Source organism: Benincasa hispida, chromosome 12, assembly GCF_009727055.1.
Source record: "Benincasa hispida cultivar B227 chromosome 12, ASM972705v1, whole genome shotgun sequence".
NCBI lineage: Eukaryota > Viridiplantae > Streptophyta > Magnoliopsida > Cucurbitales > Cucurbitaceae > Benincasa > Benincasa hispida.
Genome location: NC_052360.1, coordinates 8,765,190 through 8,781,470, shown reverse-complemented (window position 1 = coordinate 8,781,470; position 16,281 = coordinate 8,765,190). Strand labels below are relative to the sequence as shown.

The 16,281-nt window shown below is 32.0% G+C and overlaps 1 protein-coding gene across 1 annotated transcript; it reads left to right on the top strand.

Moving 5' to 3' along the window:
* Nucleotides 1-2,260: 2,260 nt before the first annotated feature.
* LOC120068427 (transcription factor MYB26) lies at nt 2,261-4,490 on the top strand. Its single transcript, XM_039020193.1, has 3 exons — nt 2,261-2,393; nt 2,664-2,793; nt 3,785-4,490. The coding sequence occupies exons 1-3, from the start codon at nt 2,261-2,263 to the stop codon at nt 4,488-4,490; spliced, it is 969 nt and encodes a 322-aa protein (XP_038876121.1).
* The last annotated feature ends 11,791 nt before the right edge of the window (nt 4,491-16,281 follow it).

Below are 16,281 nucleotides of genomic sequence, written 5' to 3'. Positions count from 1 at the left end.
GATACATAATTATTAGTTTAATGTTTAAATGGGAACAATCCAAAAATTGAATTTTTTTTTCCAAATTTAAACATTGGTTAAGTGAAATAATTAAGTATCTTAATTAATACTTGACAATAAAAGATTCTTTAGGAAGCCATGAAGCAATGAAATGACAACACAAAACATTGATTGGAGTGGAAGTTCGTATTCATGAAATTACATCATTCAATCGTCACCATGTTTATTCTCCAAATAGNTATATATATAATGAAAAGTTTTCCTCTTTATTAATTAATGGATCATATATAATAATTAAATATATGAAGGAAATAAAAAAGAATTGAAGCGATTTCATTTTCACAAGATCTTTTAAAGTGTTCCTTCCACCCTCCATATGAGATTATCATTATTACTTCTGTTATAAACTTGGTATTCCTAACAAGTTGATCTTTAACATATCATCTCCCTTCTGATATTTTCCAAATTTTTAGAATAATATCAAGTTTTTATTCAATACTTTTTTAGATTTTTAACGAAGGTAAATTAAAGTAATAATTTGATGCAATTGTTATAAGATCAAATCTTCAATCAAAAAAGGTTAATAAATGACTTATCTACTAAATAGATCGTCGTAAGTGTATAACAATTTCAAACTATTATCAAAATTGATCTTTCTAGTGGAAAGAAAATAATTAATGAGTAGGGATCATCAACTAAGTTTTATTTGCTCAGAATGATATATTTCAGAACCTAATATTTGGTTTTTTAAAATGTATTTTTGTAACTATACATTATAGTTGTTTTATGAACATAAAAATACTCGACATTAAATTTGTCATTAAATATTTGCAAGTGTGTAGGTAGGAGAAAATTTCCAAAGCATAGCTCCTTAAATAAAATATTTATATTATCAATATTAAACTTAACGGTTTGATCATCAACTTAAATAAAATTCAAAATCAAATGGTTAAGGCATACATTATAGACCATGAACTTGGAGGTTCAAATCTCCTCTCCCCCTCAATTTTATGCTTTATATATATATATATATATATATAATATGAGAAACACTAGTTAGCTTAATGGTTAATCTACCTTTTAACTTTCTCTAGACTCAGGTTCAAACTACATTCATTATATATTTATTTAAATTAAGTAAAAAAATAGGTTTGTCTATTAGTTTTCATATTTACCCCTTGAATTCAATGATGATACATATGATGAGATCCAATCGAACTGAACCAAATCAAACCAATTCATTTTCTTAAAACATCGATGGTTAAAAAAAGAATAAATCTCTCACCTATTCTCGCAAGAATAAGCAGAAAAAGAATTAAAAATAAAAATAAAAGAAGATAAAAAAAAAAAAAACGACAAAATTTACATGAAAAACTTTAACATTGAAGAAAAATTAAGACCATGTTAAATATTATTATAATCACATAGAATTATCTCCTTGATCTCAATTATAAAAGCACACTCTCAAAATTTTTGTATCATTACTTGTATTCTTTTTCTCATTCTCAAACTAAAGAATAAAAAAATTAATTAGAGTGAATACCACCAAATTTAAAGTGTTTTTTATTAGGAAAATTTAAAATTAAAGTAATAGGTATCTTAATTAATGTTTAGAGTTTATTACTTCTTAAAAAATTTTTAACGTGAAATAATTACTCTTCAAATATTTGGCCAAAACTGTAAGAGAAAAGAATGTAGTGCCAATAAACTTCTTTTTGGTTATAATATAATTATTATAGATCCGTGCGTGTGGCATATGTTCTTTATTTGGCCTCGTTTCGCAATTATGTTTGATGTGTTGCAATGTCATTGTAAATGAACCAAAAAAAAAAAAAAACATTTAATTCAGACAAAGAGGAAAAAAGAGAGGTTTTAGGGTTTCTGAGACATAGTCTGTGGAACCACCGGCAAGACCAAAAACAAAAGTTGGTAATTACGTAATACAAATCTACGTACAAAAAATTAATTATTATTTTTTTTTTTTAAAAAAAGGGGGAAAAGTCGATTGATGGAATGTCATTTTAGGGTTAGATGGGAAGAAGAAAGGGTCCCACCTCCATGAAATTGGACCCCACATTCAAGTTTTCATGTCGGCCGTTTGATCTTCCCATTGCCCTCTTAAAGAGATAAAGAGACTCTGAGAGAAATTCAGTGGCAAAAGCTAAGGCTAAGGCAGCCATTTGCTTAACACTTCTTTTAAAAACCCTAGCTTTTTTTTTCTCCTCATTTTAAGTTATTGTTTGTTTTTAAGTTTTGAGAAATGGGTCACCATTCTTGTTGCAATCAACAGAAGGTTAAGAGAGGGCTATGGTCGCCGGAGGAAGACGAGAAGCTCATCCGTTACATAACCACCCACGGCTATGGCTGCTGGAGCGAAGTCCCCGAGAAAGCAGGTACGATCGATAGGGCAAAGAAGTACTACGATATCAAATTTATCTTCACCAATTAGTTTAAGTTTTTGGATCAATCCGTAATTTAAAAACAAGATTTCAGAATTTTCTCGAAGACTTGAAGTTTTTTTAAAAAAATGGAATCGTTGCTAATTTTTCGTCGGGAGAATTTCTATCGACAATAAAAATGAGTTTCGAGAAAGTTAGAATATAAAATTTTATCAAGCGGTATGAAGATTTATAAGTTGAATTTTATATATGGATTAATTTTAGGGTTACAAAGATGTGGAAAGAGTTGTCGTTTAAGGTGGATAAATTATTTGAGACCAGACATTAGAAGAGGGAGATTTACACCTGAAGAGGAAAAGTTGATCATCAGCCTTCATGGGGTTGTCGGCAACAGGTTTTTTTTTCTTTCTTTTTTTTAATTATCTATTTTAACTGTTTTATTATGTGGAAATATTCTGTCTGTTTTTTTTTTAATATTAAGGATTTGGATTTTATCAATTAATTGAATAAAAACACCCAACAAAATCCTAAGAAAGGGGAGTATTTAGGAAATGACAAATAATTTTAGTTATAGACATATGAATAAGGAGGTGTGTGTGTTTTTCACCTATATGTAATTGGATTATAATTAAGGGTGTTAACATGGCAACTTCAGAGTTTGGAATGCCTGTAATTTTCACCTTTAACTTCATTATTATATTTCCATTTGTTATGTATATATATATATATATTATCAATGTCATAACTATCTTTTTTATATTCATTTTATTTACAAATATGACCATTTTTATTTACTTTGGTTGTAAATTGGCTTTTTTTCATTGAGATGGTTTTGGATGCATTTCTGATATGAGGATGATTAATTTAAAAATGGTAAAAAAAAAATAATAATAATAAATCTAATGGTATGATATGTTAATGGTGTTAAGTGACAAGGAGCTTGATTTATAGCCATTTTGTAACTTGTTTTAGAAAATAAACCTAATCTACCAACCATCATTATTGTTTTCATTTAAAAATGATTAAGACTGTTAAGAAACTTTGGGAGTTTCTCTTACAGAGTAATATATATATTTATATATAAAAGAAACTTTTCTTTTCTTTTCTCTTGGGTGGTTTTTTTTAGAATATAGCGAGAGAAAGTTGTATGAATTCAAACAACGTGCTATAATTTTCTTTCAAATTGAATGGTGTATAGTTGAGAATTTGAACCTTTAATTTATTAATCATAGATATATGTCCTTTCTTAAATGTTTTATGGATTGAAAGATGCTATAATATACTATTTTACTAATTAAAATAGAACCAACAATTTTGACGTCAATATCACAATAGAAAAGAAAAAACCAACATATCTAAATATCATATATATTGTATATTTTTAGATGGGCTCACATAGCAAGTCATCTCCCCGGAAGAACAGACAACGAGATAAAAAACTATTGGAATTCATGGATCAAGAAAAAGATTCGAAAGTCCAATTCTACAACTCCGACCGCCACCACAACCACCACCGTCACCTCCGCCACCACCACCGAGCATATCCAACTAAGTTCGAATCCCCACCAACTCAATTTCCTCACTCAAGACCTAACAACCAAACAACTCTCCCTCCACCAAGAAACCCTATTTCCAGCCCTTTCATGCCCTCTCTTCATGTTTGACACATCCTCTCAAGAACTATTCCATGATTCATTGAGTCTCAACTCGGATACTACTTGGCACATGAACAACCACCACAACCACCTGTTTCCCACGGCGGTGCTCGGCCCTCAAATGGGGTTAGCTGCCGGGGGGACAACGGTTATGAACAACACGAATAATTATTTGCCACCATTGATAGAAAACATTGAAAGTTTGGTGACAATGGAGGATGAAGGAGAGATGGCATTGCAATGCTTGGAAAGGCAAGAGCTGAACGAGTGGGTGGTTGAGTCAACTCAGCCACAAAACTCTAATTTTCTATTTTGGGAAAATGTTGAAGGATCTCTTGGTGGGGAAGAAATTATTGCACCACCTTCTTCAAATGCTACCATTGGAGGAGGAGGAGCTAATAATACATTATCATCTTCTTTCCCTACATCTCTATAAAATTATATATTTTTATTTATTATTGTGAGATCCAAAACGGGAAAAAAAAAGGAAAAAAGAAAAGAGGCTAAATTTTAAGTTTCTTTTTTTTTTTTTTAATTGGCAGAGTTTCTTTTTTTTTTTTTAATTGGCAGAGTTTTTTTTTTTTTGGGAAGTGGGTTTGTCTTGGTTTTTTATTTGTTTGATTGTTTGTTGTGTAAATAATAACATATAAGAAAAGAGGGTGAAAAAGTTTGTTCATTTGGGGTTTGGAAAATAGTAGAGAGAGTGTCCAAAAAAGAAAAAAGAAAGAAAGAATAAAAGCAATGTGAGAATGGGGTTTGATTTAATTATGATATAAATATGTCTAGAGGTATATATTATTAATTATGTATATCAATTTAATTGTTTGATCCTTAACTTTATTCATGAGATTATTGAATGCTCTCTGTACTATCACTTGTTTATATGTGCATTCTTTTTCCATATTGGGTTAGTTTATTATTGTTTGTTATATATGTAAATTAGTGTATGTGGAGAAATTATGCAAGAAATAGATAAATAAATAAGGTAACTAGCAACCAATAAATTTGCGTTGATTTTTTTTTTAAAAACAAATTGTAAGTATATATATTTAGTTAAATTACTAATCAGTTTGAGTAACTGTCAAATTTTGTCAAGAGGCAATTGTCTTAAGTAATGGTATCCTATTGGACAATAAAAAGGGTTATTGTCGTTGTTATTATTATTATTAGGGTTGCAATCTATCTATGGTAGATCGTGATAGACAGCGATAGACGACTATTTTTGTCTATCATGACACAAATAGATACGGATAGTAATCTATCGTTGTCTATCATTGATTTTTTGTTATTATTTGTAAATATTTTTAGCTGTTTTATCATTTAAAATAATAATAATAATTATTATTATAATTATACATTTAGATTTAGATTTAATTTAGTTCACATGCTCTTAAAAAAAATTCACTAACAAAACCTTATTATTTTATCTTATTTTATTTGTTGTTTTATTAAAGTTTTTTTAGTTAACATGGTGGGAGAGTGTGGACCATAGTTCTTTTAATTTAGGATAGACATTTTATTTATGTGATTGATAATGAATTTGGGTACTCACGGTGAATTTATAATATTTGGGAGGAAATCAACCGAAAGCCTAATACAATTACATGGGTGTGGTGTTTGGCCACCAACACTTCCACGATTAAGTTAGTAATCGTTTAAAGAAAGATAGAGAATAAAGAGTTCAAGATGTATTTCACTGTATCTCAAATATCATGAGCCCTCTTAGTTATGTAGGCAAAGGTTTTATAACAATCATTCACTAAATAATCATTAATCAAACCGTTATTTGTAACTGTCACTGGACTAATTAATATCTCAAATAATTAATTTAATTGTTACTAACTTAATTTAGTCGTTACAAAGAAACCCATGGAATCATGTCCATGTAGTTGGCCTAATAAACGAACATTTGGGAATAATTTGCTCATCGTTGTCTGCCCATTCCATGGTATTTATTGATCTTTTGATTCCTCTTGCAAAGTTGATCTTTTAACCGATATGGTTGACCATATGAATGAACTTCCATATTTAGCTAAAATAACTCACTTCAATTTCTTGGAATAACTCATTAGGTCATCCTTCTAGCTAAATACTTAGCCATATTTTAATATTTTATTAAAGTTAAATAGTCAAGTCTGTTTTTAAAATCAATTATTTTGCGAGATAATTATAACTAAAAGAAAAGGGAAGGAAAAAAAAAAAGCCTTTACCTCAACTCAATTAGACATGTTCAAGAAAAACCATACTTTTGATGTTTGATTCTAACATTAGTGGAGAATGTATGATAACAAAAACAATCCAATGCAACATATTGGCTAAAAAGATAATAAAAACACACATTTCAAACAAACACAGAGTATTTTATTATTCTAAATGGAGACATTTATCAGACTTGTTTTTCCAAAGCAAAGCACATATATATGTAATAATTAATCTCATGATTATGCAATACTGATGTTGTTAATTATATTTTTCTAAAAAAAGGGTCAATTTTCCTAATGATTGCTTTTAAAAATTATAGTTAATCTCAAATCATTTTGCATAGTGAATTATATTTTTGCATCAGTGTGTGTTGGTCGGTTCGTTTGCATCAAATTTCTTTTAATTCATTTTTACGCATCTACCTAATCATGTTTAACATAATTTATTTTTTCATAATTCTTTTTTTCCACAGAGCCATGGAATATTTTGATGTTGTTGATAAGGTGTTAGACTAAAAAGAAGAAAATATAAAAAGTCTCAAGACCATCTTCAACATTTACTAAATTTAATATCATCACTACAAGAAAAAATCAATACATTAAGTGATGCATAAAATACAATATTGTTAAAAGTTAAAAAAATACCGCTAAAAATACAATATTGTTAACAACGTATAGAGATACATTGTTATATAAGTTATATTAACTGCATAGTAATAAATTAAGCAATAAATTTTAGTGACGGAAACATTTTTTATGTAGATATTTTTACAACAAGAAGCTAGCCTATAATTACTTAGATGACAAGGTTCTTTCATATGTCCTTTTTTTTCGGATAATTGACACACAAACTTTGATACCAAAATCATAGAGCACTACAAGAATTAAATTTATGATTTACTCTTTGGATTGGACACAGAGAGAAGTGCTTAGTGGTGCTAATTTTTTTAACAACGAGTGGATCAAACTATATGTCAATTAATCTAAACAACTTTGGTGTTTAATATTACTTTTATTGTCAATTAATTCGCAACAATACAAATATATTAAAGAAAAGTGTATTAGTGTTTGGTAAATTTTAGTCTTACACTTGAATAAGTTTGTTATAATATTTGGTAAATAAATACAAAATTATCATGCTTTAAATATAATAACTTAAATGGACCTAAATATTATTTTTTTTAATAATTTATAGTTATTAAATAATTATTTTAATTAATATATAAAATAAATCTTAATTTTAAAGGATAAAATTGAAAATTTAATATTATTAAAAAGGTGTATCTGTTTCTAGAAGAATATAAAAGCTAGTAAAAAATTGATTTTTAAAAGAATATAAAATAGATGTGTGTTTTTTAGTAGTGATTCTAATGGATTTAACCTAATTTGATATATCAATCAAAAAAAAAAAAAAAAAAAGAGAGTTAAGATTCTTTTATAATAATTTCTATTACTCACAAAATCAATATAGTTGGTAATCTATAGGAGGTAACTTGGGTACTTAGCATAATTAATTGATTGTAATTACGGTAATTGCGAGGCCATCCCTAAATATTAAGTTGGACAATGATACATAAACCACTGAGTTATGCATATTGCAGCTGCAATATCATTATCATTATATATATATATATATATCCCCAAATTTAAAACTTAATCTATACAAATGTGTGAAATTATTTTGTTGCATGTTGTGAATCTTAAGTGAATTTGGACACTTCTTTCTTGGATGCATATCAAAATTTTGGCCTAAAGAAACATCTATCTAGCTAGGTGTGTGCCATATATATATGGCATATAATTGTTTTAACCATTAAGAAGTCGGTTATTTGAATATCCCTTCCTCATTGTAACGGCCAAGGGCAGAGCCACATAGGATAGGGACATGTACCCCTCAAATTATTAGTTTTTATGTTTTTAATATAAATTTTTCAGTAATAATTAATAATATAAATAATAAATGCACATTAATAATAAATTTAACGATAGATTTTTAAAGGGTTGGCTGATGCCGCATGGGATTTGGGTTAAAGGGTTGACTGATGCCGCACGGGACTGATGTCGTGTGGCATCAATCAACCCTTTGTGGTTCAGTGGTTAAAGGGTTGGTTAATGTCTGATGACATGCAGAAATACATGTCATCTTAAGCCTTTTACTTAGAATTATAAGGGCTGTTAAGCGGAAAATGCAACAATTATGTTAGAAATTTATGAGAAAATGAGCTTGCGTTGTTCAACATGATGAATCTCGGCTAACCCATTATTATGCACTATTATGCGTTCAATGTTCTATTTTTGTAGCCAACTCAAGAAGTGGATGCAAACGCGGAAACTGGACTACCACATAGACGATTGCATGCAGAGAAACTATCCATCACAAAGGCGAACGTGTTCGATCAACGCATGGATGTTGCAGTAATAAGCCATATGTGTCCATCGCATAGGAGTTGCGATCATCAAGCGATTGCGGTCATCGTGTAGAAGTTGCGGTATTAAGAGAATGCGGTCACTGTACGATTGCGTTACAAGATAATGCATATTAATGGGATCAACACAAGGTGGGTGGAATGAATGTATCAATGCATCTACCTCGAAAAAATCAAAAGATGATGTTGACATCCCACCTACCACGCCGTTAGCAGTAGGGATTCAGAAAGGACTAAACGCGTCGAATGTCAGAATCAGAGCAGTCCATTAATGCTGTCTGCGATCCAGACTCTATATAAAGAAGCCGATGAGCAGAACTTCAACTTGTCCGGGGATTACCCCTGCTTCCCAAGGTTTTCCCTATGATCTAGACAAATGCTGAGAAGAAGCTTGAGAGTTCTTCACCTCCTTCATCCATTCCAAGTGACAACCGAAGCCTTCGATCGGAGCTAGATCTCGAGAGAGTTAGCTCTACCACCTATCCATGGCACCACCGGCAGCCTTGACATGCATTCGCTGGAAGCAATCTTTGCTTCCAGCTGGTCATTTCATTTTTCCTTCTTTTCATATATTGTATTGTATGACATTTAGTGATTAAGGAATTAATACATTTTGTTTTCAATGCATTTCTAAATTTCCTTTGATTCCATCTCTATCTTCTTTACTTAGCATCTCTAACTTTCATTGCAAAACTTAATGAGATTGCTTGGGTATCACATACTTAGTCATATGGATTAGGGATATGAAGCATGTAGCAAACCACCGAGAGGTGTGCATTGCGTGAGTGTGTGAGTAACCTTATTTGCTTAGTGTGAAGCTGCGGCAACGCCTGTCTATAGGCTACGCAATGCTTGTCTACGAGTAAAGTCAGGAACAACCAACTGCCCGGGAGGGTAAGTGGTTAGTCGTATTAAGCAATGTATGCATTGTTCACTAGAGATAGGAATAATCTTGCGTCAACCAAGTTCATGCGATTACCTTGTCCTATGAGCGCATCATTTATCATTTAGGCATACTTGGGAGAGTAGTCTAAAACCTAAATCTAAGACTCGAGAGAGCGGATTGGAATGCATAGGCAAGAACGGAGAACTTAGAGATAAGCTCCGTTTGCTATGACACAACGTATGCACCCTACGGATAGGATATTGCATGCGTCCAGGAAGTAGGATAGGGTGTTATGCGGCTATCACGCTCATGTGATGAGAGCTCGTGAGTGGGTTATGGAGATTTAGGCAGGCATAGGCTTCCCGACAATATCGTAGATACACCGGATACGTCCTAGACTTAGGCTCAAGTGTGTGTAGCATGATTGCATGACTTACGTTGACTAAGGTCGCCCTTGCGGTCACTCTTAAGTATTGCAATGAAAACATCTCCACATTTTATCCATTTTTCCCATTCATTTGTTTCATGTCAAGAGTTTTCATGTCTCTACCTCTCATGCATATTCTCATTGCGTTGTCTGTTAGCTAGGAGTAGGAGTAGTGTTAGCTTAGAAACCTTTCATCCATTCTTTTATTCAACCACCACATGCATATTACTGCATTCACCCAACTACAAGTCCTTGAGTTCGACCTTAGATCACCCGAGAAACTTGCGTTCGCGTTATACTTGGCGTGAGCGCAAGAAAACTTGTGACAAGACGCATGGTCATTGCATATATTTATTAACGCATAGTCGTTCCAACGCATGACCATCAACGCATACCTTAAGAACATGCATCGCATATTGCGTCCAAGGGATCTTAGTTGTCGAGTAATTGACAACTAATTCCCCATCATTAATGTCGCATGGGACTTGGCTTTGAATCTCACTTGAACATTTTTTAACTCTGATTTTAAATTCCTGCTAAAAAACTGGTTTATCTTTTAAAAAAAAATTGATTTAAAAGTGAGATTCCTATATCAGCTTTTTAGGTTGCAATTACAAATCAATCTCCAAAAAATTAGAAAATCAGTGTAATTCCTTTATCTTCTGTGGAAGTTTTTTTCCCTTCAAAATTTAGGGAAGTTTTTAATTTCAATTCTCAACAACGTTCTGTTGATTAGGTAATGTTGACTTTTCTTTTCCTACATAATTTTTGTTATATATTAGTTTTAGAGTTGTACAAGATAATTTCTTTGTTCCTTGTTAGGCTATACGTATCATATCGTTGATATGTAAGTTTGAAATTCTTCTTACATTTTTTAGTTCTTATATTTTTAAAACTATATGATAGTTTTTAATATTTTTATTGTGAATACTTTTGTAGAGTTAGCTCCAATTTAATATGGAGAGATATTTTTATTGTGCCACTAATTTTTTTACATAATTTTATATTCACATTACTCTCTATATATTTTCATTTGGTTCCATATTATTTTTACATTCACATAACTCGCATAGGAAGTTAGAGGATTATTTGTTGTCACTCGTTTAGATATACGAACTTGTCAAGTAAGTTTTAAAATCTTCTTAGACTTTTAAGTTTTTATGCTTTTAAATCTATATAACAGAATGTACAATTCTTATTGTTAATGCTTATGTAGAGTTAATTCAAAATTAATATGGAGTGATATTATAAAAGAAAAAAAATAATAGAGACAATAGAGACATCATCTTCAAAGAAGAAAAATGTTTTGGGTTCTGATCGATCTTATACAGAATTCAATTTAGAAGAACTACTCGCAGATCCTGGTCTAAGAACCAAAATTTATTATTATAATTATAATATTCAAGATTAAGTTCGTAGAGCATATTTGATAAAAGGTCCTTGTCAGCCTCGTAATCATACTTTTCCACTGAAGAAATTTGATACAAAGTCCAGATGATTTAACCCTAGTTGGTTTAGTGAATATTCTAAGTGGCTAGAATATAGCATTTCCAAGGATGCCACATTTTGTTTTTGTTGCTATCTATTCAAACCAGAAGTAAGTGAAGAGTCAGAAGGTGACTGTTTTGTTAGTGAAGGTTTTCTATTTGGAAAAAAAAAAAAGAGAAATTGCATATTCATGTTGGTGATCCTAATAGTGCATATAATACAATTTTGGGTAAATGTGAGGCTCTTTTAAAAGAGAAACAACGTATTGAGACATTTTAAAATAGGATGTCTGACCAAGCACGAGTTGAGTATCAAACTCAATTAGGTGTATTAATTGATTGTATTTGATTTTTATTTCGACAAGGACTTACATTCATTGGACATGATGAGACAGATGATTCGAAGAATCAAGATAATTTTCTTGAACTTTTTCAATGGTTATGCAATCATAATAAGGATATTGAAGTTGGGACTTTGAAAAATCCCCATATAATTTGAAATTGACTTTATCTGATATTAAGAAAGATATAGTATACTCCATTACAGTAGAAGTTGTTAATATGGTTATAAAAGATATGATTGACAAACAGTTTTCTCAACATGGGTTAACCATCGCTAATTTACGAGGACAAGGATATGATGTAGCAAGTAATATGCAAGAAAAATTCAATGGATTGAAAGCACTTATGTTAAAAGAAAATGAATGTTCTTTTTACATTCATTGTTTTCCTCATCAGCTTCAATTAGCTCTTATAGCTACTGCTAAAAAACATGTGAAAATTGCTGGTTTGTTTTTTTATTATTATTGATGGAACAAACACATGCGCAGCGGAAGAAAAACGTATCTAAAGTACTCTAATTAGATTAATTACAAAGATAAGCATGTAAGCAATAAAACAAGTAAAAAGGGAAAAGAATACAACCTTTGTAGTCTTTGAATCTTCTCCAAATCAGCTCCAATCTCCTCAAGAACGGTACGTAGACCACCACACGATTCTTCCCAACTATTATCCAACCTTAGAACGGGATAGTGGAATCCAGTGAGTGACTAATTTGGAGAGGAAAAATGTTAAAGCTTTGAAAGAAGAAAAGGGATGAGATTACCACATAATCTCATCAAAACCTACTATGGCCAAGAGTTCTTAAAAAACAACGAACACTCCCTTTTAAAGACCATTATAGAGTTTGATGAGAATTTGACACTAAAAAATCCACTAACTCAAAGTAAGATTTAGTGGGACAAGTGTCTTCAAATGAAGACAACACTTAGCCATGCAAAAGTTGGATCTTTCCACTAATTTGGTCAAAGTGTGACTCTCAAAGTTCAAAATCAACAAATTTGATTTTTTACTTTGTGACTTTCAAAAGTTAAAAGTCAACACTTTGACTTCCATTGCATTTTTATCTAGTCGAAAATTTGACTTTTAATGCAATTTTGACCAATCCCATTTAATTTCAAAATTAATTCTAATAATCAATTTTAAAATTAAATTAATATTAAACAATTAATTAAACAATTTAATTAATTTAATTCAATATTAAATCCAACACTTATCCCAATTTATATGAATCCTTATTCATAATCTTGATATTTAAAGCTTATTTAAATATCTCTTATTTTCTCTCTCTTTATGTTTAATTCACAATTAAACAATAGGTTAAATATATCGTATGCATTTAACGCTTTGCTCCAAAAACCAAATTTAAACACTTCAAATTCGTTCGTCACTCTGTTCTAAGGTTTTGTCCGATATAAGCTAGTAGGGGGACCTTAGGGACCTACAGATCATGGGCTCTAACGATCCACGATTAACTGGTTAAACTCTTTAACCTAATTAACCACCATTCGTTAACTATCAGTCACTCTACTAAAGCCTAGTAGTTGCACTCCCTTGATTGTAGATATGTTATATCTACTCGATATAACCATGATTAGTAAGTTAACCATTCACAGGTTATTCGTATAATAGTTGGGTCAAAAGTTGTTTTATTCTCGAGATTATATCTTGCTCCTTAAGTCCCTATGATCCTCTAATGAACAATTGGTTTGTGATCCAATCACTAAACCGAGTACCTCTCAGGCCAATGAGAAGGTGGGACCCCTTGTTTAAGACCCGGAGTCAACTTAAGGGAATAACCTCTCTACTATCCCTAAAAGCGAGTAGGAATGAATTCCGTCTTACACCCTATGTCCCTAGCTATCTACCCGGTCTTACCCCTAAAATCGGAGGCTTATTGAGCCAGCGCTGTTGATTCAGTCCTTACCCATGCAAATCTAAGGATAATCCCGAATAAACAGGAGTTACATAGTTAGCTTAGGAATAAGGTCAAGTTATCTAGGTCATCGCTTTGAAATAGCCAGTCTTAAATAGTAAGTAGTGTTATAAAGTAAGAGTGACTTAATTCTTGGTCTGATCTTTGCAAACTCATTGCATAGGACGCCCCCACTCCTCATGCCAATACATGAACGAATCAGGATCACTTTGTTTGTAGCACTTTACAACAAATTGTAAAAACTACAGAGTGGGCCGTATCCGATAATGTTACCAAAATAAGGTAACCAGCCTTATTCACATACTATAGACCGTTTTGGCTATTTACTAAACTTGATTCACTCTTATGTCTCCACATAAAGTTCATCTGTTTTAGGACATACAACTTAACAAACTCCCACTTGGACTAAAACTCCAGTGGATGATATACAATGTTGAGTAATGAGAGAATAAATACAATAAACTAGGCAACCGAAACCAGTACTTCTCCCACTTGCCCTAGTTCTATCTATTTCGCAATCCTAGTCCCACTAGGTTACCCACGAATACTTTAGCCAAATGGGCCTTTGTCAATGGATCAACCAAATTGTCTTTAGAGGCAATCTGCGTGATAATCACGCCTCCTCAGTGTATATACTCAGCTTCTATGGTGGAGTTTTCAATACAACTTTGCTTGATACTCCTTCACACTATAGCTCCTTCGTTTAGAGTGATACTGACCCCGAAGTAGATTTCCTATAATCTATATAAGTCTGAAAGTCAGAATTAATGTATCCAGTAAGGATCAGATCTTTAGCACCATACACGAGCATATAGTCCCTCATTCTTCGAAGATACATGAGGATGTTTTTAACGACAGTCCAATGATCATATCCAGGATTGGACTGATATCTGTTGACAATTCCAACTGCATAGCATATGTCGGGACGAGTATATAACATGGCATATATTAAACTCCCTACTGTTGATGCATATGGAATTCATTTCATAACCTTAACCTCTTGAGGTGCTTAGGACACTGTTCCTTAGACAAATGAATTCCATGCCTGAAAGGAAACATACCTTTCTTGGAATCTTGCATTTTATATCGAGACAATATCTTGTCTATATAAGATGCTTGAGAAAAAGCTATCGTTCTGTTCTTGCGATTCCGAATGACTCGGATCCCAAGAACATACTGTGCTTCTCCCAAATCCTTTATTTGGAATTGCATGGCTAGCCATGTCTGAATGTCAACTAGAAATTCTACTTCATTCTGAATAAATAGAATATAATCAACATATAGAACCAGAAATTCTACTTTATCCACATAACCCATTGCTTGTTTAAAAGTCAATGTATCCTCTAAGCCATCATCAGGTATGACAACCGAAGTTTCAATTAAACCCATGTACCGGTCAGGCTGTTGCATAATTCTCCCACTATGTTGAGGGATTCTTGAATCTTGAGAATGATATGAAGTACTAGTTCCATCAACAACTCTTGTTGAAGGACCTGTTTGATCAACAACTTTTGTTGATTTATCTGAATTTTCTCTAGTTATCTCACTTAATACTAGCTTACTGTGAGGTTGATGATTTTTAATGTGGTTTTCCTTCAGGAATGTTTCATTTATCGACACAAATACTTTATCTTCCTAAGGATTATAAAAGAAACCACATTTTGTCTCTTTGGGATAGCCTACAAATAGTCCTACCTTTGATCGGCGTTCCAACTTCTTTGGATTTTGCACCAACACATGTGCTGGGCATCCCCAAATCTTGAAGTGACATAAACTACCTTTACATCCTCTCCATAACTCGTAAAGTGTTTCTGAAACATTTTTCGAGGGAACTATGTTCAATATATACATTGCAGTCTGTACTGCGTGACCCCAAAAAGAACTTGGCAACTGAGCATAACTCATCATAGAACGAACCATGTCCAACAAGGTTTTATTTCTCCTTTCGGCAATACCATGTTGTTGAAGTGTGCCAGGTACTGTGAGTTGTGACTGAATTTTGTGTTTTATCAAATAGTTCTAGAATTTTAAGTCCACGTACTCACCATCTCGATCTAATCGAAGTGTTTTAGTCTTTTTACCTAATTGGTTCTCAACCTCTACCTTATATTCCTTGAACTTTTCAAGTTTATCGGACTTATGATATATTAGTTAACTGTAGCCATACCTTGAATAATCATCGATGAAGCTGATGAAATATTCATACCCTCATTTTGCTTTAACATTTATCAGACCACAAAGGTCTGAATGTACTAACTCTAAGGGTTATTTGGCTCTAAGATCTTTTCCAATAAAAGATCTTTTGGTTATTCTACCCACAAGACAAGATTCACATGGCGGTAAAGAGCTATCTTCTAACTGGTTTAGAAGTCCACTCTTAACCAATCTCCCAATCCTATTGAGATCAATGTGACCTAGTCTTAGGTGCCAAAGATAGGCATGATGAGTTTCAGCTGTTTTAAACATCTATATATTTAAAACGGCTTTTACCTCAGTTGGTTTTAACTCGTATAAGTTATTCTCTA